The 24,488-nt window shown below is 39.8% G+C and overlaps 1 protein-coding gene across 4 annotated transcripts in view; it reads right to left on the reverse strand.

Annotated features, from left to right (window-relative positions):
- Positions 1 to 24,488, reverse strand: part of STAM2 (signal transducing adaptor molecule 2) — a 60,393-nt gene that overhangs the window by 18,116 nt on the left and 17,789 nt on the right. For 2 of the 4 annotated variants that reach the window (XM_024354638.3, NM_001280281.1), the window contains 6 exon segments: positions 11,664 to 11,748; positions 9,738 to 9,813; positions 9,537 to 9,635; positions 8,676 to 8,822; positions 6,405 to 6,474; positions 5,346 to 5,532 (listed from right to left, as the gene is read on the reverse strand). In XM_024354638.3, coding sequence (XP_024210406.1) covers positions 5,346 to 5,532; positions 6,405 to 6,474; positions 8,676 to 8,822; positions 9,537 to 9,635; positions 9,738 to 9,813; positions 11,664 to 11,701 — 617 coding nt within the window. In that variant the 5' untranslated portion in view covers positions 11,702 to 11,748. 4 annotated transcript variants of the gene reach the window in all.

The raw sequence follows: 24,488 nt of genomic DNA on the forward strand, positions 1-24,488 counted from the left end.
GAACTCCTACCACTTGTAATAGTTTATCCATTGGACTCTTGAACTTTCTATATGGAAAATCATAGTATCTGGAAATAATGATAATTTTATCTATTCCTTTCCAAAAATCTGACTTATTGAATAGACATTCTTAAGTATGAGTCTTATGGATGAATTAATGTCTATGATTATGAAACATCATTTCATTTATGAGCACTAGAAAGAGATGAAAGAGTTATATATCATCCAAGTTCTTAAAGCCAGAAAATAACTGATGTATTGATGTACTGACAGTTCTAAGATATCATATCTGCAAATATCTATGGAAGATAGGAAAAATTTTCTTTCTCTTACAAACACATTTTTAAGTTAACTTTTCATTTTGAAAAGGAGAGCTGAACTTGAGAAATTTTTGTATAAAACGAGAAAACCCAAACCTGTGAAATGGATGCAAGCGTTTTATATGAACCTACCAACAACTGTATGTGTGTACCCTTCCTCAGTGGTCCTACCAATATAGGATAATTTTCCTCCCAGCCACTACTACAAGCTCTTTGATGAAGCATAAAAGTAGGCAAAGCAACCAAATTGACCACTCCTTCCCAGCCCTCATCCAGCTCTATATTCTCTCCACTGACTACAAGTTGATTCTATGGAATGTTGATAGCAAAAAAACATTGTTCAAGCTTAAATTCTCAAATTAAAGAAATTGGCACTCTAATTTTACACAAACCATTTAATAATTAAAGAAAATTTTAATGTAGCATTTATATTTAGAGCTTTTTATATTAAAAAAAGAATAAATCACAACTGAGTGAAAAACGAAAAATGATACAAGTGTAAAGAACATAAACCTCACCTTCAACAAACATTATTCAGCTAACATTTATGAAAACCTACCATGGAGAAAACAGTACCTTTAGGCTAAGCACTGAAATTACAAAGATAATTAAAACACCATTTGTGCCCTCAAGAAGTTTAAAATCTAGCACAAAGCTGTAGTCCCAGCTACCCAGGAGGCTGAGGGAGGAGGCCTGCTTGAGCCCAGGAGTCCAGGCTGTAGCGTGCTATGCTCATGCCTGTGAATAACCACTGCACTCCAGCCTCGGTAACCCAGTCATACCCTATCTATAAAAACAAGAAAAAAAAATCTAGCAGTGTTTTACAATCTCTCCTACAGAACTGACTAAAAATATGTTATCTTGCTTTACCTTCAGAATTTTTCTCCCTTCTCCTTCGTCCCACCCAAGGAAGTCATGAGCCTCTTCAGAATCAACTGATTTAGTAGAGAGACATATGTAAAGAAGCGCAGTTTGCCCTCTGTATCTGGCAAGTGCTACATCCATGGACTCAACAAACCCCAAATCAAAAGTATTCATGAAAGAAAAACAAAAATGACAATAGAACAACAAAAAAAAATTTTAATACAATATATTGTATTTAAAAATACAATATAATGATTTGCATAGCATTTACATTGTATCAGGTACTATAAGTTATCTAGAGATAATTTAAAGTATACAGGAAGATGTGTGTAAGTTATATGCAAATATGATGCCATTTTATATCGAAGACTTGCATCTGTGGATTTTGGTATCAACAGGGGTTCTGGAACCAACTCTCTAAGGAACTGAGAAATGACTCTATTTAAAATACAGTATGAGAAATGCTGTTACATATGTTCAGAGAGCTATAGCTCAAAGAAGAGAACTCTTAACTCCAGTGGGAGCTAAAAAGCAGAGAAAGGTTGAAAGGCTTCTCAGAGGATATAAAATCTGACATGGGTTTTGAAGGTTAAGTAGGCACTTGCCAGGAGGAAAAGAAAATTAAGTCTGTGGAAATAAAAATGACATTTTGCCCTCCTGCCATTATTGATAAGCAAGAAAACAAGGCACAAACAAACAAAAAACTCTGCACTCTGAGATAAAACAAAAAATGCTACCATATTTAGTTTCAGGTCTCAAAGTACATAAAAACTTGAGCCTTTCCTTTTAACTACTGATTTCTTAACAAAAAGTACTCACCTGCTAACTTTTGCAACGACAATGACTGAAGGTAGTGATGTCCTTTATGGATATAATTATCACGTGAGAAAACTGCTATTTCTACCATGAACATATAAATAGCAAACCTGGAAAAACCTGGTAACCTTGTGGGGGTCTTTTCCTTAAAATACCTGTTTTACTTTTTAACATGGGGAGGCAACTTTTCTAAAGCCTGGACTCCCTTGCAAACTGTCCTTGAAAGTAAAGTTCTCTTCCTTTTCTAAATGCTTTTACCTCCTTCAGCAGGGCTTTCCAGGCAGACAGAACCAAAGGTGCAATGCTACAGAGGACTAAGCAGAAAACGGCATTTTTGGAACTGCAAGAATTCCACTTGATTATTTGAAATGGTACACAGAAAACAAACATGGAGTGGGCCAGGCACAGTGGCTCACGCCTGTAATCCCGGCACTGTGGGAGTCTGAGGCGGGTGGATCACTTGAGGCCAGGAGTTTGAGACCAGCCTGGCCAACATGATTAAACCCTGTCTCTACCCCTAAAAATACAAAAAATTAGCCGGGCATGGTGGTGCACACCTGAATTCCCAGCTACTCAGGAGGTTGAGGTGGGAGAATTGCTTGAACCCGGGAGGTAGAGGTTGCAGTGAGCCAAGATCACGCCATTGCACTCCAGCCTGGGCGACAGAGTGAGACCCTGTCTCAAAAAAAAAAAAAAAAAAAGAAAAGAAAAGAAAAGAAACATGGAGTGGTAAGATAAAGCTAAAAGTGTAGAAAGTAAAACGCTTTTCTTGATATACTCCATTAATAAAAAATGTGCGCCTTTGGGCCGGCACAGTGGCTCACGCCTGTAATCCCAGCACTTTGGGAGGCCGAGGTGGGCAGATTACCTGAGGTCAGGAGTTTGAGATCAGCCTGGCCAACATGGCGAAACCCTCTCTACTAAAAATACAAAAATTAGCTGGGCATGGTGGCGCATGCCTGTAATCCCAGCTCCTGGGGAGGCTGAGGCAGGAGAATCACTTGAACACAGTGGGCGGGGGTTGCAGTGAGCTGAGATGGCACCACTGCACTCCAGCCTGGGCGACAAAGCAAGACTCTGTCTCAAATAAATAAATAAGAAATGTGCACCTTTTCTATCAGCTCAATGTTTTTGTTTGTTTGTTTGTTTGTTTGTTTGAGACAGAGTCTCGCTCTGTCACCCAGGCTGGAGTGCAATGGCGCGATCTCGGCTCACTGCAACCTCCGCCTCCCGGGTTAAAGCGATTCTCCTGCCTCAGCCTCCCAGGTAGCTGGGACTACAGGCGTGAGCCACCATGCACAGCTAATTTTTGTATTTTTAGTAGAGACGGGGTTTCACCATATTGACCAGGGTGGTCTCAAACTCCTGACCTCGTGATCTGCCCGCCTCAGCCTCCCAAAGTGCTGGGATTACAGGTGTGAGCCACCACGCCCTGCCAGCTCCATGGTTCTTAAACAGAGATCCAAGAATGATATATTTTCAAGGGACTTCAAGGGACTTCTGTGTGTGAAAATTTTATGCTTCAAATTCCACAAAAGTATAAAAACAATGAATAGAGTCATTTTCTGGATGACTTCCTTTTAACTGAAGACTGTCATTTAACTTTAGCATGCAAGTTTGCATTTGTCTACCAGCGATTACCAATCACCTAAAATGACAATATTTTACCCATAAGCATGCTTACAGCAACTATAAAAGTAGGGTGTCCTATCGTCAAAATGACAGCAATTGACCTACAAATTCCATCACATTCATGTTGAATTCTCTTAACAGTTACAAATAAAAAAGTTCTTAACTGAAAATTGTTTTGTGAGCAGCAATTTATTTTAGAAAATTTTGTTATATAAAGTATTGCTCTAAATTAAAATCTTAGATAAAACCACTCATTTTGTTTTTATTTTATAAATATCTTTAACTTCATAGTTGTATAAGAGTATCAAAACGGTAAACCTAAGTTCTTTTGTAAGTACTCTAACTAAAAGACACTCATAAGCCTGACATTTCAGACTGTCAGTGTTCAGAGCCCACACTATCTCTCCATCTTTACAGACAGTGTCAAACTCATGATGGCATGACTTACGATGGTGCAAAAGTGATACACACTCAGATACCCATAAACCATTCTGGTTTTTACTTTCAGTACAGTATTCAATAAGTTACATGAGATATTCAATACTTCATTATAATAAATAGGTTTTGTGTTAGATGATTTTGCCCAACTGTAGGCTAATATAAGTTGAGAAACATCTGTATTTCTATCTATTCTCCTTCAGGGATCATGGTGTTCCACTCCAAATGATTATTTAAAAAATTTTTCTTTATGGAAAAAAGATTTTCTAAGTGAAGATGGTACTATCTTGATTGCCTAAGAGACCTTCCTTTTCTCATCCTCAATTTCTTGCAAAATTTTTTATCTTATCAAAACCAATCAAGATACACACCTGAAATGGAGCTGCAGGACAAGCCTTCTTTGCCAGATGCTTGCACCAAGTGTAAATCTGCTATCTGGGCTCCAACAGCACCTCTTTTATGATATTCACCACATTCTGCCTTCCATACAATTGTCTATATGGTAATTTTAACTCCCTTATTTTATTCTAGGTTTTATGAAGACAGAACTGTGTCCTCATTTGTTATTAATTATAAATAGTTGATTACATAACATTTTCTCAATAAATATTTACCACAGTAAAGTAAAACCATTACTTATCTACCCTTTATTTAAAAAATACTAGAAATATATTAGACTAGTGTGTTATAAATAAGTTATTTATAATGGATACCAAATACATCTGCAATCTGTGCTCACAGCAACAAGCTTACTTCTCACTCTTGCTAAATTTCATGAATTTCTTTTAAAAGTACAGAACAGTATTAAGCTCTACAGAGATTGATCTATTTTTTATGACAGCTTTAAATGGTAGAGAAATTCTGAGGAGAATACAGTAGTAGATTAAGAATTGGGGAGGAGCCAAGTATAGCTTTTGGTGCTCTGATCAAGGGTATATTGCTATATTTCTTCCTAAAGTTTTTCTGCCAATAATTTCAGTACACACAACTGCCAACGTAAACATATTCAAGTAACTGAGTATTTACATGTTTCCCAATTGTGGTCATCAACAATATTATTTAATACATTTTTCATCCAAGATATAAATTATCAAATATAACAAACATAAATTATCAAATATAACGAGAAGAGGCTCACATTATCTGCCTGAAAAAACAAGGTATGAAATGGTTCTATTATGATTTAAATACACTAAAAGTCAAAGAACTGAATACTCTGGATTCTAAATTAAGGGCATTACACTTTAAACCTTCCCATAAAGATTTAAAACATACCTGTCATCCAAAACAATAATTATTTCACCATGTTTAAAGGTGAGTTCATTGTCCTCAACAGCTTCAAAATCATATAAAGCTCTCACTTTCCGTGCAACCTTATTATTTAACTGAATTTCTGAAGATGGATATAAGGATTTTGTTTCTGTGTGTTGCTGTTTCTGTTCTTGCAGCGATAATTCAATAGCTAGTTTCAAAAATTAAAATGCAAAGAAACTGGAATTAATTTTGATAAAATAAACATTAGATGACAATGTAAAATTTAATAAGAATAAATCAAGCATTTTATTTGTCTAATTACATGCTACAGTTAACTTTCGGGAGGGTGGGGCAGGGCAGGGAACCATGACATTTTTAAAATAAAGTTTTTGCTCATTCTTTATTATCACGGTCTGTCATATACAGCAGCAATTATTTTTATAGCAAACAGATTGTGACATTATAATATGGGTAGCTTTCCATATAGGATAAGCCATGAACATATTTCTGTGCTTGACTCATAACTTTGGCATTAAAAAAAGGTGAAATGTAATCTCTCCAAAGGTAGCACATCAAATACATATTATTGAAAAAAGATAATGAATTAAATTCATTTGATAGCATGTCATTTGTTTTCCTTACTTTTTGGATGCTACTAGTTTTAGATTTGAGGTAAAAATAAAAGTATACTAGTTTTATTATCATTTTTATTTCAAAAAATGTTCTGGCAGATACACATATATATTTTTTGAGATGGAGTCTCACTCCGTCGCCAGGCTGGAGCACAGTGGTGACATCTCGGCTCACTGCAACCTCCGCCTCCTGGGTTCAAGTGATTCTCCTGCCTCAGCCTCCCGAGTAGTTGGGACTACAGGCGCCCGCCACCACGCCCAGCTAATTTTTGTATTTTTAGTAGAGATGGGGTTTCACCTTGTTGGTCAGGCTGGTCTCGATCTCTTGACCTCATGATCTGCCCACCTCGGCCTCCCAAAGTGCTGGGATTACAGGCGTGAGCCACCGCGCCCAGCCCTGGCAAAGATATTTTAAGCAACACTAAATTACATGTGCTTGATCATTTACCTTTAGCTATGTCTTCTTCCTCTTTGTTTTTGTTCGATGACGTACCATTCTTGGCAGCAGCTGAGACAGTCTGTAAATGTATGAGTAAAATGAACACAACTATCTTTTCAAACAAAACACAAGCTCTATAATTACTTGCAGATGGTAAATTTAAAAAATACTGATATAACTGAGTTTCATTTAAAAGTGAAGTTCTTTTTTGAGACAGGGTCTCACTCTGTCAGCCAGGTTGCAGTGCATGGCACAGTCATAGCTCACTGTAACCTCCAACTCCTGGGCTCAAGTGATCCTCTTGCCTCAGCCTCCTGGGAAGCCGGAACTACAGGTGTATGCATCCACACCCGGCTAATTTTTATTTTTTGTAGAGACAGGGTCTCACTATGTTTCCTGGGCTGATCTGCAACTCTTAGCCTCAAGTGATTCTCCTGTCTCAGCCTACCAAAGTGCCAAGATTACAGGCATGAGCCACCATCACTGGTCTAAAAGTGAAGTTCTTTATAATAATTTTAAATAATTGTTTTCAAATACTAAAATAAAACATCAGATTTTTCAAGAAAACATTATAAACTCACACAGGGATCAAACTGGCTTAGATTTTGCATAAATGTAACACAGAACTTGGCATACAGAAAGTACTTAAATATTAATAGAATTTTAAAAAGACTCTTTTCTGATTGTATTCCCGATCTCAATTGTCCAAGGTCTGTTAGTGAGAGGAGCTCTGCTATAGGAGTACAGCTACACGAGGAGTGCCAGCAAGAAGTCATGATCATCACTGAAGAGAGAGGAGTGGGGACAGAGACAAGAGGTGCAGTTCTAGGAATATGTGTGAAGTCCTTTTACTAGTTATTGTGGCTGGGTGGCAGTGGTCTGCCAGACATAGCAGAGAAGTAAGGAAGGTCATGCTTGAATTTAATAAACAGCATGTAAGACAGGTATCCAGGACTCTGATCCATCAACCGGTTCTTTACATAGATTTTTCAGAAAAATATGCAGAAAGGACAGAACAGGAAAATGTTTCCTTTTTATTACTTATAAGACTCTTATCTCAAAACTCTACCTCGTACCCTTAGGTCTGGTAAGCTATAAAGAATCTTTTTTCGGCCAGCGTGGTGGCTCATGCCTGTAATCCCAGCACTTTGAGAGGTCGAGGCAGGTGGATCACCTGAGGTCAGAAGTTTGAGACCAGCCTGGCCAACATGGTGAAACCCCGTCTCTACTAAAAATACAAAAAATTAGCCGGGCATGGTGGTAGGCACCTGCAATCCCAGCTACTCTAGAGGCGGAGGCAGAATTGCTTAAACCCGGGAGACAGAGATTGCAGTGAGCTGAAGTTGCGCCACTGCACTCCAGCCTGGGCAACAAGAGCAAAACTCCATCTCAAAAAATATATATATATATATATTTTTCTCTTTAATCTATGATCTAAAATAAAAGAAAATATAGTACTTCTCATAGTCTCTTTCCCTAGCCCATATCCTAATATTAATGGGAAGGAATAAGGTACTGAGAGCAAAACCCAAGGAATAGTATTTTTCTCCCCTAAACCTAAAAAAACCAGCCCACTCCATGAGTCAACATCCCTGCCTCTACACCCCAGTTCTACTAAAGCTATCCCTTCTCCCAGCAAATAAATTTCTAGTCTTACATTTCCATCCATCTTGTATGTGAAGCATTCACTCTAGGCATATTCACTCTTCAACAAACAAGTCTTGAGCCTCTCGATTCCATGAATTTGTTCATTTCACTTACCTCCTGATATGACCTCTTCACTTCTCTCTAACAAAATATTAATACATTCAAGTCCCAAAATTCTACCTCTTTACCTTCTTCACCATTCCAATCTGTAGTCACCTCTTTCTCTCTTTGGTATTAAGATAGACAGTATGCAGTCTATTCCCCTCATCCTGTATTTGTCACTTACAATCTAAATTAGTTATTTTTCACATGTATAAAGCTATCATTCAAATTTGCTACAAATTTCTTGAATATAAGGGCTATGTCATATACCTATGCCTTTTGCATGACTGTAGACTTAGAGGAACATTAAATACACTATGTCTGATTAACTTCACAAGGTTCTGATATGTGGAAGAAATACACATAAAAACTAGAATGTCTACTAAACGTAAGGAAGGCACTATGCTAGAGAGTCATTTGGGAAGTAAAGGTGGAAAATGATAATCTAGACATACCTTGCCTAGTCTTTACATAACATACATACCTTCAAAATATTATAGGGTCAACCATGGGTCTGAATGAATCTCTCACCTGAGAACCTGCTGGAGGAAAAGTAATTCCTTCTTCTTTCATAGATTTAATAGTTGCAGATATCAGACTAAACTGAGGGTCCTTCTGAAATTCTTCTGACCACTCCACCATTAAAGATTTCAGTTTTTCACATACTTTAGGATGTGCCTTTTAAGGAAAAGGAAAGGAAAATAAACAAAAATCTACGGTTAAAATAAGTACTTAAATTATTTAACAAGGAGAATTACCATCAAAATTCTCTTTAATTATATGAACATCAACAAAAGTCCTGAAATTTCTAGCCTAGTTGAGTAATTGATAGATGCCTATTTACGTGTTGTGATATAGTTGTTTCATACAAAATGACTGTTTTTAACACCAATTCCTAAGTCTTACTATAATGACAACAAATCTTTTATATTCAGAGATTATTTCCTCCATGTTTCGGAGAATGGAGCCAGAGAAACCTGGATGTAAATCATGGCTATTCCAGTTACCAGCTGCATGACCTTGGACAAGTTACTTCTAAGTCTCAGTTTTTGCATTTATAAAATAAGAATGATAAGGGAATCTAACTTCCAACAATCTAATGCTCCAAGGGTAGTTAAGAGCATTCAACAAGACAGTATATGTAAAATGCTTAAAGTAATGACTACTTACTAGCCCTCAAAAAGGATTGGCTATTATTTACAGTATATATACTTTGGGGAGAATAGTTTTTGGTGCTACAAATTAAAAAATCAAATTTCAGAACAGTTTATTTCATTTCAATGATCTAAAAATGACTTCATTTATAATATTTTAGTAATGCCACATATAGTTATAATGACACACAATCTACATTTTTTAATGACTTAAAGTTCTTCTGTTTTTAAAATTTACCTTATTTTTAATCACAGCACGTACTTCTGTTGCAAAATCACGGGAACATACTTCTAAATGAAATATCTTTCCACAGTTTGCCACACAAGCCCCAAGAAGCTATTAATTGAAATAAAAATATACGCATATTGAAATATTAACTTACTGTAATTAAAAACACATTTAAAATTTGCGTCAAATAATAACATGACTTGTACTCACAGTTAGTGCTTGCAGAGCAACATGTGGAACCTTATGATTTACCCTTTTCATTATGGCTTTTAGGCAATCTTTCGCTCTAAAAAAAAAAAGAGAGAGAGAGACAGTTAAGTATTTACTGATAAATTTAATTCAAACATTAAGGTATTATTCTATTACCAAATAATTTTATATTTAATGGCTCATGCCTGTAATTCCAACACTTCGGGAAGCCAAGGCGGGAGGATCACTTGAGCCCATGAATTTGAGACCAGCCTGGAAAAAAAAAGTAAGATCTCATCTCTATAAAAAACTTAAAAATTAGCTGGGCATGGTGGCATGTGTCTGTACTCCTAGCTATTCAGGAGGCTGAGGCAAGAGGACTGCTTGAGCCCAGGAAGCTGCTGTGAGCTGTGTCATGCCACTATACTCCAGCCTGGATGACAGAGAGAGACCATGTCTCAAAATAAAGAAAGTATAAAATAAAAATAAACTAAACTAAAATCCTGGAAATTTCATGTTGTTAAAGGAATAAATCTATAAAATGATTTTACACAATATTTTGTTTATAGGCTCATAGAACTCTAAAAAAAAAAAAGCATGTTGCAAATGTTGTGTATTCCAAAATCAAGAGACAAACCATTTCACAAAAGATCTGTCAACACAAGAGACGTATACCAGATCTTTCTATTTCTTCAAGACAGGTTTAGCTTTCAAACAGCAAAAGCTTATCTTGAAAAAAATCTAACATGATATACAATTTTAAGAGGTTCAAGTATAAACATGTGAATGTACTATGAAAAGCTTTAATGTTAAAACAAATGCTTTCATCACTCTTCTAAATTTCTAACATACAGTTCAGCTAATTGCCACATCTCCCCAAAAGCACTTTTTTATATTCGCTTTTTTCATTTTGTTAATCTATTATATTTATATGTATATTATTTGAAGACTTTTTTGTTATATTATCTACTGTGTTATCTACTTCATTATTTAAAAGTTCCCATACATATAGAAGTCCCAGAGGAATTCCTTAAATAACTCACCTATACATTGTTATCATGTATCCTATTGTGTCAAGGCTTTAATTATGTGTGTTACTATAGCAGATTTTCAGTTGAACTCTTTTTCATGTAAGTTAATCCCATAAATCCAGCATTCAGGCTTTTTTAACTTTTATGTCCCAAAAGTAAAACAACTGACCCTTTAACTACATGAAAGTTAGGGACACCAACACCCCACGCAGCCGAAAATCTGTGTATAACTTTTGATTCCCCAAAATCTTCACTATTAATAGTCTACTCTTTTTTTTTTTTTTTTTGAGACAGAGTCTCGCTCTACCGTCCAGGCTGGAGTGCAGTGGTGCCATCTCGGCTCACTGCAAGCTCCGCCTCCTGGGTTAAAGCGATTTTCCTGTCTCAGCATCTCAAGTAGCTGGGATTACAGGCGCACACCATTATGTCCAGCTAAGTTTTGTATTTTTAGTAGAGATGGGGTTTCACCATGTTGGCCAGGCTGGTTTCGAACTCCTGACCTCAAGTGATCTGCTCACCTCGGCCTCTCAAAGTTCTGGGATTATAGGCGTGAGCCACTGCGCCCAGCCAACTAACAGCCTACTCTTGACCAGAAGCCTCATCAATACCATAAACAGTAGATGGACATGTATTTTGTATATACATAATATACTGTATTCTTACAATAAGGTAAGCTAGAGAAAAAAAAATGTTGTTAAGGAAATCATGAGTTGGAGGAAGAGGGGTTGGTCTTGCTGTTTTAGAGGTAGCAGAGGTGGAAGAAAACCTATGTATAAGTGAACCCTCGCAGTTTAAATCTGTGTTGTTCAAGGGTCAACTGTGATAAAGTCTCATTTTCCTCTCAAAGTTACATCACAAAAAGAGACACTGGTTATCAAGTTCCTAGACATTCACTGAGCATGACTGGACATCTTACCCATTAGGAGTACTTCCAACTTTGTCACATATGTCCATAATAAGACTCCAATCTTCTGTAGTGTTGTACTCATTTGTGGCTTTTTCTATAAAATATATTGGCATACACAACAATGAGGACACATCTCATATAACACTAAAATACCAGTAAAGGTCCAACAGTTAAGAAATCCTACCTTTTCTATTGCCGAAGATACTACAGATGACCTTCAGAAGACAAAAGTACTTCTACTAACTTCAATTTTAAATTGTATAATTAAATGAACTAAATATCTTGAGGTAAAGCAATAAAATGCCTTCTAAATAAACAAATTACTAAGTATCAATAATCCCATCAAATTCTAATTTGGAAGAAAGTTTTAAAGATGTATAATCCGGGCCAGGCATGGTGGCTCATGCCTGTAATCCCAGGCATGGGAGGCCAAGGCAGGAAGATCGTTTGAGGCCAGGAGTTCGAGACCAGCCTGGGCAATATAGATAGACCCTGTTTCTACGAAAAATAAATTTTAAAAATTAGCCAGGCATGGTGGCAAATGCCTGTAATCTTAGCTACTTGGGAGGCTGAAATGGGAGGACTGCTTGAGCCTATGACTTCAAGGCTGCAGTGAGCTATTATCATGCTACCGCACTCCAGCCTCGATGACAGGGTGAGACTCTACCTCTTAAAAAAATTAGAAAGTATATCATACAAGTAAATATGCACTAAACTGTCCAATAAAGCATTGATTTTGTAAATTTTTTTAATAGATAAGGGGTCTCACTATGTTGCCCAGGCTGGTCTTGAACTCCTGGGCTCATGGAATCCTCCTTGGCTCCCAAATGTTGGGATTACAGGCCACTGCACCCAGCCTGAAGCACTGTTTTCAATAGCAAAAAGGAAAATTGATTAATAAATTCATACAATGAAATATGAAATGAGGAATACAAAATTAAATGAACAAAAATTTATGAATCTCAAAATATGATTTGCTTGGGCTTATAACGCTGAGTCAAAAAAGCTAACAGCAGAAGAATTTATAATATTTACATGAGTTTTTTTTTTTTTTTTTTTTTTTTTTTTTTTTTTGACAGAGTCTTGCTCTGTTGCCCAGGCTGGCTGGAGTGCAATGGCACGATCTCAGCTCACTGCAACCTCCGCCTCCCAGGTTCAAGCAATTCTCCTGCCTCAGCCGCCTGAGTAGCTGAGACTACAGGCGCCTGCCACCACACTCGGCTAATTTTTATATTTTTAGTAGAGATGGGGTTTCACCATATTGGTCAGGCTGGTCTCAAACTCCTGACCTTGTGATCCGCCCACCTCAGCCTCCCAAAGTGCTGGGACTGATTACAGACATAAGCCACCGCACCCAGCTATATGAGTTTTTTAAGACAGCTTTATTGCTATAATTCATGTATCAATACAATTTACACATTTAAAATGTACAATTCAATGTTTTGACTATATTCATAGAGTTGTACAACTAACACCAGTATCTAATTTGAGAACATTTAATCACTTCCAAAAGAAATCCATACCCATTGGCAGTCACTGTTCATTCTCCCCACATATTCCCAGCCCTAGGCAACCACTTGTCTACTTTCTGTCTCCAAAGATTTACCTATTCCGGATTTTTCATATAAATAGAACCACACAATATATGTTCTTTTCTGACTGGCTTCTGTTATTTGGCATAATGTTTGCAAGGGTCATCCACGTTGTAGCATGTACCAGTACTTCATTTCTTCTTATGGCTAAATAATATTCCATTGTATAGATATACCACATTTATTCATTCACCAGTTCATGAACATCTGGGTTGGTTGGTTGGTTGGTTGGCTTACTGAGACAGGGTCTCACTCTGTTGCCCAGGCTGGTGTGCAGTGGTGTGATCACAACTCACTGCAGCCTTTATCTCCCGGGGCTCACGTGATCCTCCCACCTCAGCTTCCCGAGTAGCTAGGACTACAGGTGTGCACCATCACGTCCAACTAAGTTTTGTATTTTTTGTGGAGACGGGGTTTTGCCATGTTGCCCAGGTTCGTCTCAAACTGCTGGGCTCAAATGATCTGCCCACCTCGGCCTCCCAAAGTGCTGAGATTACAAGTTTGAGCCATCATGCCCAGTCAACATTTGGATTTTTAAAAATGTTTTTGGGCCAGGAGCGGTGGCTCACACCTGTAATCCAGCACTTTGGGAGGCCGAGGTGGGCAGATCACGAGGTCAGGAGATCAAGACTATCCTGGCTAACACGGTGAAACCCCATCACTACTAAAAATACAAAAAATCAGCCGGGTGTGGTGGCAGGCGCCTGTAGTCCCAGCTACTCGGAAGGCTGAAGCAGGAGAATGGCGTGAACCCGGGAGGCAGAGCTTGCAGTGAGCCAAGATCGCGCCACTGCACTCTAGCCTGGGTGACAGAGTGAGACTCTGTCTCAAAAAAACAACAACAACAAAAAAACTTTTTGGCTAATATAAGTAATGCAATGATGCGACGAACATTCATGTACAAGTCTCTGTGTGGACATTACGCCTTCATTGTCCTTTGGTGTATATCTAGGAGTAGAAATCCTGCATCATATGGTAACTCTAAGTTTAATTTTTTTAGGAATGGGCAGTTTCCCAAAGGAACTATACTATGGTACATTCCCACCAGCAATATGTGAATGTTTCACCTGAAGTTTCACAACATCCAAAAAATACACCATATTCTTTAGGGATATATACACAGGTAGTAAAAATATTAGAATGCAGGAGAATGATAAACATCAAACTTGAGGGGGGTTCAAAAGAAGACAGGGGCTTCATTGTATTTATAAAGGTTTATTAAGTTGTACAGTATGTATCTAGAAAATATTTTCAATATCTTTTTTTGTGGTCTGAAATATTACATGATCAAAGTAAAAACTGACAAGTAATTAACCTGCATTGTGAGAAATAAAATAAATTAAATAAAGGTAAACTGTTAAAAAGCATGATCAGAATATAATGATTGAGTTATAGAGCATTTTTACTTTATTAACTTTTACAAAAATTTCAATATCAAAGAATACAATTTTTTCTGCTAGTATGGAGAGGTGGAGATATAAAAAGTACCACTTTAGAAACACTGTATCACATTTTATGTCTTTTCCTCTTTATTATATATACCTTGTAATTTCAAATATAGAATAATCTAGCAAAACATACATATATATACATATGAATGACAGGTAATATCACAGTGATCATCAGGAAAGATGGTAGGAATCCAGAGTAATTTCTTTTTTTTTTTAATAGCAAGGAATAATCAAAAGAAGCCAAAAAATGAACAGGCTTAGCAAACAACTATACTTCGTGAGTAAAGAGAAACACACCAATGCAGTTAACCTCAGTTAAATACTGGAACTCGCTTTAAAAAGCCATGCAAATTGCCTACTACTTATGGATGGAAAGCAATTGTTTTGACATGTGATGAAATGACAAACCAGGGGTTTTAGAAAAGTAATACATTTTTGCCTACTGAAAGTTCTAAATCCAGGCACCAAATGCTACGCAGGCAAAACATACCTACTCAGGTTTTCACCTTCTTCTCTTGTGCCAAAAAGACTATTGCTTTGGAAAGTCAGAGCAGACTATACTGTTTTAGAGGCTTAAAAGGCCTAACTATTTCTGAACTACATATCTAATAAATTTCATGAATTTAGAAGTACAGACAAGGAAAAACCTCCTAATTCTACGAATCCTTTTTCCAATCCCTTTTAAAACTATGATGCATATCCTTCCAGACATTACATACACACACACACACACACACACACGCAAAAATAATAAAAGTTAATGCAAAATTAAATAAAATAGTATAAGGTGTATAAAGGCAGCACCCAAAAACAGACAACTCCTTCCTTGGTTAAGCTATGAACAAGACGAGAAACAAAACAGAATAAAATAACACTTTTGTTATTAACGGAAGCTTTAGATACACTAGCCAAATGAATTTGTTAATAGTGAACCCCGGAAGTAGGCATGCCTTAGCACTAGAGAGGGGAAGGCCTCTCCCTGCAGGGGTAAGGCTCTGCATAACTTATTTCATGGAGAAGCAAATGAAAAATCACTCAGTGGTGGTGGAAAGACTAGCTAGTCCTACACAGAAGGGCATATGTAAGACCAGTTACTCTCAAACTTACCAATCAGGTGTCATCACACCAGAGACGAAGTGAATAAAAAAGCAAGGGCAAACCAGGTGAGGTGGCACACACCTATCATCCCAGCATTTGAGAGGCCAAGGTGGGCAGATCAGTTGAGTCAGGAGTTCAAGACCAGCCTGGGCAACATGGTAAAACCCTGTCTCTACAAAAAACACAAAAAAGTTAGCTGGGCGTGGTGGCACGCGCCTGTAGTCCCAGCTACTTGGGAGGCTGAGGTAGGAGGATGGCTTGAGCCTGGGAGGTCGAGGTTGCAGTGAGACAAGATCGCACCACTGCACTCCAACGTGGACAACAGAGTGAGCCCCTGTCTCTACAAAACAAAACAAAACAAAACAAAGGGCAGGCTCAGGGTGACACTAATGGAACTCCCTTCTCACAAAGGAAACCACAGGGGTAGAGAAAAAATATTCCCCACTAACATTGTGATCATACTAAATATATCAGTTCTTAACATGCATTTCTACTCATAAACATCTTCCCACATTCAGAAATATATGTCTATACCAGTATTTTTAGTACCTGCATAATGTACCATTACATACAGAGTGGCCACAAAGTCCCAAAACAAGCTAGAGAAAAGTTATCAGCAAACTGGTTGTAAATCCATTAGGTACTCAATCTGTCTTCTTTGTTATACTTATTGGTATCTTTCATATTGGTGACTCACATAGACTAAATATAAAATAATTAGGAAGGCAGGATTTTGTGCATAGTCCTTTCTAAAGATGTTTCATAGCATTTTTTTGTTTAGCATCTGTCTTTGCCACAACCTTTCACCACATTCCACCCCCAGAATGAATGTAACCATCATGGCACAAATTTTTGTTTGTTTTGTTCACTATTATTATTCTTAGTACATAAACAGTATTTAGGGCACGAAGTAGGTGATCCATAAATATTTGTTTCATGAGTGAATGAATGATGTTGGTTGCTCCTCCACATCCCATTAGCCTGGTACAATGTGTAAGGTGGGAAACAACAGCAGAGCTTTTGAGTACACGAACTAAAAAGGCTTTAACTCTGATGCCCATCTGTGGACATAGTTTGGCTGATGTGTGCAAAGTTCTGGACCAACCAAAGCTTCACTGCTGAGCATACAAATATTCAACGGGCTACATAGGATCAAACTTCAATAACAACACCACATGGCAACAAAACGTAACAGCACTAGTGAGCTTATGAAGTTCTAGTTCTCCTCTTGTTTACTGAAGAGAAGTAACTCTCCGTTTGGGAGTCTCAACAAGGAGACAGGGTAAGTGGGGAAGGCAATGCTTCAAAAGCTTCTTAGATAGGTAACTAACTTTATATACTGAGTCTGAAAAGCAAATCATATATATTACAGCTTCATGCTAATCTTTCCTATTTGTTTATGATGCAGTTTTTGCTATAACAGAATCTACCATTTTTCTTTTTATAGTGTCATTTAGCGTACTGTTTGAATTACCTGAAGATTAAATATCTACCCACATTCTTTTCTGTATATTATTCCCCTTTCACGTGTAAATCTTTAATGTATTTAGAACTTCATTCAGTATATCTGGAACCTCACACGTGGTGTGAGGCAGGAACAGAAAAATATTTTTACGAATTTTTTGTCAGTTCTATTATTTAAGAATCTATCCTTTCTTCACTGATTTGAGAAGCCAGTATCATCAATTATCAAATTTTATGAGTATGGATATGTATGAGTACAAAGACACACACATAATCATGTGAATCTGATTTTAGACCATCTAATAACCTACCTAGTCCAGCTAGAACTCAACTTTTCATGATATTTTTCCAATTCTGGTCATGTAATACATTAAATATGAAGCCTATCTCATGCCTTCTAAAGCCGCCCAACAATTTTTAAAATATCTAATTAGACTATTGTTTATTTAATTTCCATAGAAAATGGGAAATTCCTGATTTGAATACTCTATCAAGCATAGTTTAGTCTCTACAAATATAAGACTCACAATTACTCTTTTTAAAAATATAAAATCTGAAGACTTCATAATGGCCTGCCAAAAAGGACTTTGTTTTTCAAGGGAGCTAAATAACATTTAAATTATGCACTTAGGAGTATTTTAAACCCCTGGAAAAATTTAAATATTATAATTAAGAAACCATTCTTTTATAGCATGTCACTTTGCCCAATGTTGGGGCCCTATATCACATTATTCTGTGTCAAACGCATAGAGAGGTAGAAAGTTAAAAGAGCCCTCCTGGGGCCTAAATGCTAAATCGCCGGCATTTGGTGGGTGTAAGTCATAACATTTCATCACCAGGCTTTGATTACTGTATAAAAAGAGCCTCAAATACAATGTGAAATAGCTTAGAAAGATTCTAACAATATGATAAAGAATAATTCCATCAATACCTACCTACAAGGAACAAAAAGGCTCCCCCCCTTACAGTCATTATGTTCAAAGTACAGCTTTAAAAAGAATCTAGCTCTACCCATAAAACTTTTAATAAAATAGGCTCTATCAGTAATAAAAAACTTAACTACATAAAATAAGAATGCTGCAAGAAAGCTTTAAAGCTCCTCCTATTATGTTTGCAAATAACAATTCATGACTAGTCTTCTGCTTCCAAACATGATAGAATATCTAGTACCAGACTTGCGATCCTACCAAAAACAATGATAAAACAGGCCAAAATCAATGAGGCAACTGTTTTCAGGGAATGAATAGCAGGCAGAGCAGGTCCCAGATCTTTGAGGGAAGGGAAATATGTAGTGAGCCTCACGATGGCCTCAGCTTTCTGCCTTGGAATACTTTCCCGTCCAGCACAAGGAGGACTAGCCCAAGTAGAGAAGGACTAGCCCAAGAAGAGCGAGAGACGGAGACCAGGTTTCTAAGCACAGTGATTAACCAGAGGCCCTTGGCCAAAGGCTGGGCTACACAAACACACTTGAGATGAGTCTCTATGGGGTCTAGCAGAGATTACCTGCTATGGGGCTGAAAGGTCAAGCAGCACTGGGAGTCATCCTCCCTATTATGCATGGAATGTTTGTGTTCCTCCCAAAATTCTTATGTTGAAGCCGTAATCCCCAGTGTGGCTGTATTTGCAGATGAGGCCTCTAAGGAAGTAATTGTTGTTAAATGAGGACAAAAGGATGGGACCCTGATGCAATAGGATTAGTGTCCTTTTAAGAAGATACACCAGAGAGCTAGCACTCTCTTTGTGTACACACAGCAAGGAAAAGCCATATGAGGGCACAGCAATAAGGGGGCTGTATATAACCCAAGGGGTGAGCTCTCACCAGACAGCACCTCTGCTGGCACTTTGATCTTGGACTTGCAGGCCCCAGAACTGTGAGAAAATAAATTTCTGTTGCATAAGCTACCTAGTCTATGGTATTGTTATGGCAGCCCAAGCAGGCTCATTAACACTGCCCAAAGCAAGAGAACACTTCATGCATTTAGTTGAAAATCCAAAAAGGGCACACCTTAGGAGGAAAAGCCCTCTAGAATTTAGTTCAAAACCAAAATAGTCCTCCCTCACAAAGAATAAAACCAAGCCTGTCAAAACGTAAAAGATCCCCCCAATAATATTACAACCTGACAGAACAAAACTCAACACCATTTAAAGGAAGACAATGTAATTTAGCCTCCCTACAAAGAATAATCACAATGTCCACCATAATATAAAAAATTACTAAATAAGCAAACAAGTGTCCCAAAATCAAGATTAGTCAATAAAAATAGATGTCAGCATAACCCAAATGTTAGATTTGGCAAGAAAGAACTTTAGAGACATTATTATATTTTCAAGAATGCAAACATTGGTGAATGCTCAGCAGAGAAATGAAAACTATAAAAATGGAATGTCTGAACTGAAAAGTACAATATCTCAATTTAAAAAAGTCATTAAATGGGCTGGGCGTGGTGGCTTATACCTGTAATCCCAGCACTTTGGGAAGCCAAGGGGGGTGGATCACGAGGTCAAGAGATCCGAGACCATCTGGCCAACATGGTGAAGCCCCGTTTCCACTAAAAATACAAAAAATTAGCTGGGTGTGGTGGTGGGCGCCTATAGTCCCAGCTACTCAGGAGGCTGAGGCAGGAGAATCACTTGAACCTAGGAAGCGGAGGTTGCAGTGAGCCAAGATTACATCACTACACTCCAACCTGGGCGACATAGCAAGACTCCATCTCAAAAAAATAATAATAATAATTGTAATACCCGATCACGTGGAAACTTAACAATCAGGACATGTGGATAATTTAGAGTAAACAGAAGGCAACATAAAAATGTATTATGATTAAGATATTACATATTAATACCTTTGGACATGACTAAAGCAATTTAGAACTTTGTCTTAGTCTGTTTTACACTGCTATTTAACAGAATACCTGAAACTGGGTAGTTCGTAAAGAACAGAAATTTATTTCTCACAGTTCTGGAGGCTGGAAAATCAAAGATCAAAGCACTGGCATCTGGTCAGGGCCTTCTTACTGTGTCCTTACATGGCAGAAGGTAGAAGGACAAGGGAGAGTGAACCCACCCCTGTAAGCCCTTTTTATTGCAGCATTAATCCATTCACGAAGGAGGTACTCTCATGACGTAAACACTTCCCAAAAGTCCCCATCCCCCAACACTGTTGCACTGGGGACTGTCTCCAACTCGTAAATTTTGGGGGATACATTCTGACCATAGCAATCTTAGGGAAAAAAATTGCCTTTTATCTATTAATAGGAGGAAAAAAAACCTCAATTGCTTCTACACCTTAAAATTGCAGTATTAAGAACCAAGAAAAGCTAGCCAAAAAAAAAAACATATATATATATACACACACAGATATATATAATTTTTTTCTAAAGCAGAAACAAGAAGCTGGGCACCATGGTGGTGCACACCTGTAGTCCCCACTACTTGAGAGGCTGGGGTGGGAGGATTCCTTGTGCCCAGGAGTTTAAAGCTGCAGTAAGCTATGATCAAGCCAATACACTCCACCCACACCCTGGGTGACAGGGTGAAACACTTGTCTCTAAAACAAAAAAAGAAAAGAAAAAGGAAAAAGAAAAAAACCAGAAAATGAAAAACAAGTAAATGAGTAGAATTAATTTGCATACATTGCAGGAAACCACAATGATAGCTTTTACAAAAGATAGAAACATTCTTTCTTTGGACTAATTCATTAAAAAACTAAATTCTTCAAAAATGTAGAAAAGCCACTTTTTTTCTAGTCTATGAATAAATGGTATATGTTTAGACTATTAAAATCATTATATAGAGCCTAATCCTCTATCATCTCCTAAGCGTCCCTCATGAGTGATCACTTCTGAGTCCTCCCGCATGGAGAGCTCACCCACTGGGGGCATATTTTTCCCACTGGAAAAGTGTGGTTATTGAAAGTTTTCCTCGTTAAAAGAACAGGATTGCTCCCTCTCCCTCTCCCTCTCCCCACGGTCTCCCTCTCCCTCTCCCCACGGTCTCCCTCTCCCTCTCCCTCTCCCCACGGTCTCCCTCTCCCTCTCCCTCTCCCCATGGTCTCCCTCTCCCTCTCTTTCCATGGTCTCCCTCTGATGACAAGCCAAAGCTGGACTGTACTGCCGCCATCTCTGCTCACTGCAACCTCCCTGCCTGATTCTCCTGCCTCAGCCTGCCCAGTGCCTGCGACTGCAGGCGCGCGCCGCCACGCCTGACTGGTTTTCGTATTTTTTTGGTGGAGATGGGGTTTCGCTGTGTTGGCCGGGCTGGTCTCCAGCTCCTAACCGCAAGTGATCCGCCAGCCTCGGCCTCCCGAGGTGCCGGGATTGCAGACGGAGGCTCCTTCACTCAGTGCTCAATGGTGCCCAGGCTGGAGTGCAGTGGCGTGATCTCGGCTCGCTACAACCTCCACCTCCCAGCCGCCTGCCTTGGCCTCCCAAAGTGCCGAGATTGCAGCCTCTGCCCGGCCGCCACCCCGTCTGGGAAGTGAGGAGCGTCTCTGCCTGGCCGCCCATCGTCTGGGATGTGAGGAGCCCCTCCGCCTGGCTGCCCAGTCTGGAAAGTGAGGAGCGTCTCTGCCCGGCCGCCATCCCATCTAGCAAGTGAGGAGCGTCTCTGCCTGGCCGCCCATCGTCTGAGATGTGGGGAGCGCCTCTGCCCTGCCGCCCCATCGGGATGTGAGGAGCGTCTCTGCCCGGCCGCCCCGTCTGAGAAGTGAGGAGCCCCTCCACCCGGCAGCCACCCCGTCCGGGAGGGAGGTGGGGGTCAGCTCCCGCCAGGCCAGCCGCCCCGTCCGGGAGGGAGGTGGGGGGGTCAGCCCCCGCCAGGGCAGCCGCCCCGTCCGGGAGGGCGGTGGGGGTCAGCCCCCCGCCCGGCCAGCTGCCCCATCCGGGAGGGAGGTGGGGGGGGTCAGCCCCCCACCTGGCCAGCCGCCTCGTCCGGGAGGGAGGTGGGGGGGGGTCAGCCCCCCGCCCGGCCAGCCACCCTGTCCGGGAGGGAGGTGGGGGGGTCAGCCCCCCACCCGGCCAGCCGCCCCGTCCGGGAGGTGAGGGGCGCCTCTGCCTGGCCGCCCCTACTGGGAAGTGAGGAGCCCCTCTGCCCGGCCAGCCGCCCCGTCCGGGAGGGAGGTGGGGGGGTCAGCCCCCCGCCTGGCCAGCCGCCCCATCCGGGAGGTGAGGGGCGCCTCTGCCCGGCCACCCCTACTGGGAAGTGAGGAGCCCCTCTGCCCAGCCACCACCCCGTCTGGGAGGTGTACCCAACAGCTCATTGAGAGCGGGCCATGATGACGGTGGCGGTTTTGTGGAATGGAAAGGGGGGAAAGGTGGGGAAAAGATTGAGAAATCGGATGGTTGCTGTGTCTGTGTAGAAAGAGGTAGACATGGGAGACTTTTCATTTTGTTCTGTACTAAGAAAAATTCTTCTGCCTTGGGATCCTGTTGATCTGTGACCTTACCCCCAACCCTGTGCTCTCTGAAACATGTGCTGTGTCCACTCAGGGTTGAATGGATTAAGGGCAGTGCAAGATGTGCTTTGTTAAACAGATGCTTGAAGGCAGCATGCTCGTTAAGAGTCATCACCACTCCCTAATCTCAAGTACCCAGGGACACAAACACTGTGGAAGGCCGCAGGGTCCTCTGCCTAGGAAAACCAGAGACCTTTGTTCACTTGTTTATCTGCTGACCTTCCCTCCACTATTGTCCTGTGACCCTGCCAAATCCCCCTCTGCAAGAAACACCCAAGAATGATTAAAAAAAAAAAAAAATCATTATATATACTTACTAGGTTTCTAGACTACACAATTCTTGTGTAGTGAAATTTAGATTAAAATATTTAAATGCCCAATACCTCAACCTGATAGACTGTAAATAATTCTACTCCTTCTCTCCCTTAAATGACAATGACTCTATTTAGCATTTTATAGTTAAACTTAGGTTTACCATAAATTTTCTCACTTAATTTTCCACCCCATTTAATGTTCTGTTTGGGTTAATGTTTATCGATGCAAATCTTTACCCTGGGGAAAGCAGCAATACACATAGTTCTTAAAAATACATTCTGCATACCATTTTTTCTTCTTTTTTTTTTGAGATGGAGTTTCACTCTTAGCTGCCCAGGCTGGAGTGAAATGGCACGATCTCGGCTCACTGCAACCTCTGCCTCCTGGGTTCAAACGATTCTCCTGCCTCAGCCTCTGGAGTTGCTGGGATTACAGGCATGTGCCACCACACCTGGTTAATTCTGTATTCTTAGTAGAGATGGGATTTCACCATGTTGGCCAGGCTGGGGGTAGAACTCCTGATCTCAGGTGATCCACCCATCTTGGCCTCCCAAAGTGCTGGGATTACAGGTGTGAACCACTGTGCCCAGCCCAATCTGCATGCCTTCTAAAATGAAAACCTACTTACAGCTCTGAGTACTGAATGACAGATAGCAATTTAATTAAAAACAATAATAGCAATTAAGCAATAACTCCTGAGCATTTTACATAAGCTAAATCACTTGCTCCTCAATCAAATGAAGGATCCCCATAAGTGGGGACTGGGCCCAGTGGCTCACAGCTGTAATCCTAGCACTTTGGGAGGCCAAGGCAGGAGGATCACTTGAGAGTCCAGGAGTTCAAGACCAGCCTGGGCAACATAGTGAGATCCCTCACCTCTTAAAAAAAAAAAATTGAAATAGTAGTCTGGTACGGTGATGCGCACCTATAGTTCTAGGTACTCAGAAGGCTGAGGCGGGAGAATACATGAGCCCAGGAGTTTGAGGTTACAGTGAGCTATGATTGTGCCACTGTACTCCAGCCTGGGCTGGGTTATTTTACAACCTTGCATGTAAAATAAATAAATAAAAATAAAAAATATATAAATGGGGAAGCTGAGATACAGAAAATTATTCTTATTATTATAATTTGAGATACAGTCTCACTCTGTTGCCCAGGTTGGAGTATAGTGGCGCGATCTCGGCTCACTGCAACCTATGCCTCCCTGGTTCAAGTGATTCTCCCGCCTCAGCATCCCAAGTAGCTGGGATATAGGCGCATGCCACCATGCCTGGGTAATTTTTTTTTTTTTTTAATTTTGTATTTTTAGTAGAGACAAGGTTTCACCATGTTGGTCACACTGGTTTCGAACTCCTCCTGACCTCAGGTGATCTGCCCGCCTCAGCCTCCCAAAGTGCTGGGATTACAGGCATGAGCCACTGCGCCTGGTCCAGAAAATTATTAAATAACTAGCACAAGGTTA

Source organism: Pan troglodytes, chromosome 13 (assembly GCF_028858775.2).
Source record: "Pan troglodytes isolate AG18354 chromosome 13, NHGRI_mPanTro3-v2.0_pri, whole genome shotgun sequence".
Lineage (NCBI taxonomy): Eukaryota > Metazoa > Chordata > Mammalia > Primates > Hominidae > Pan > Pan troglodytes.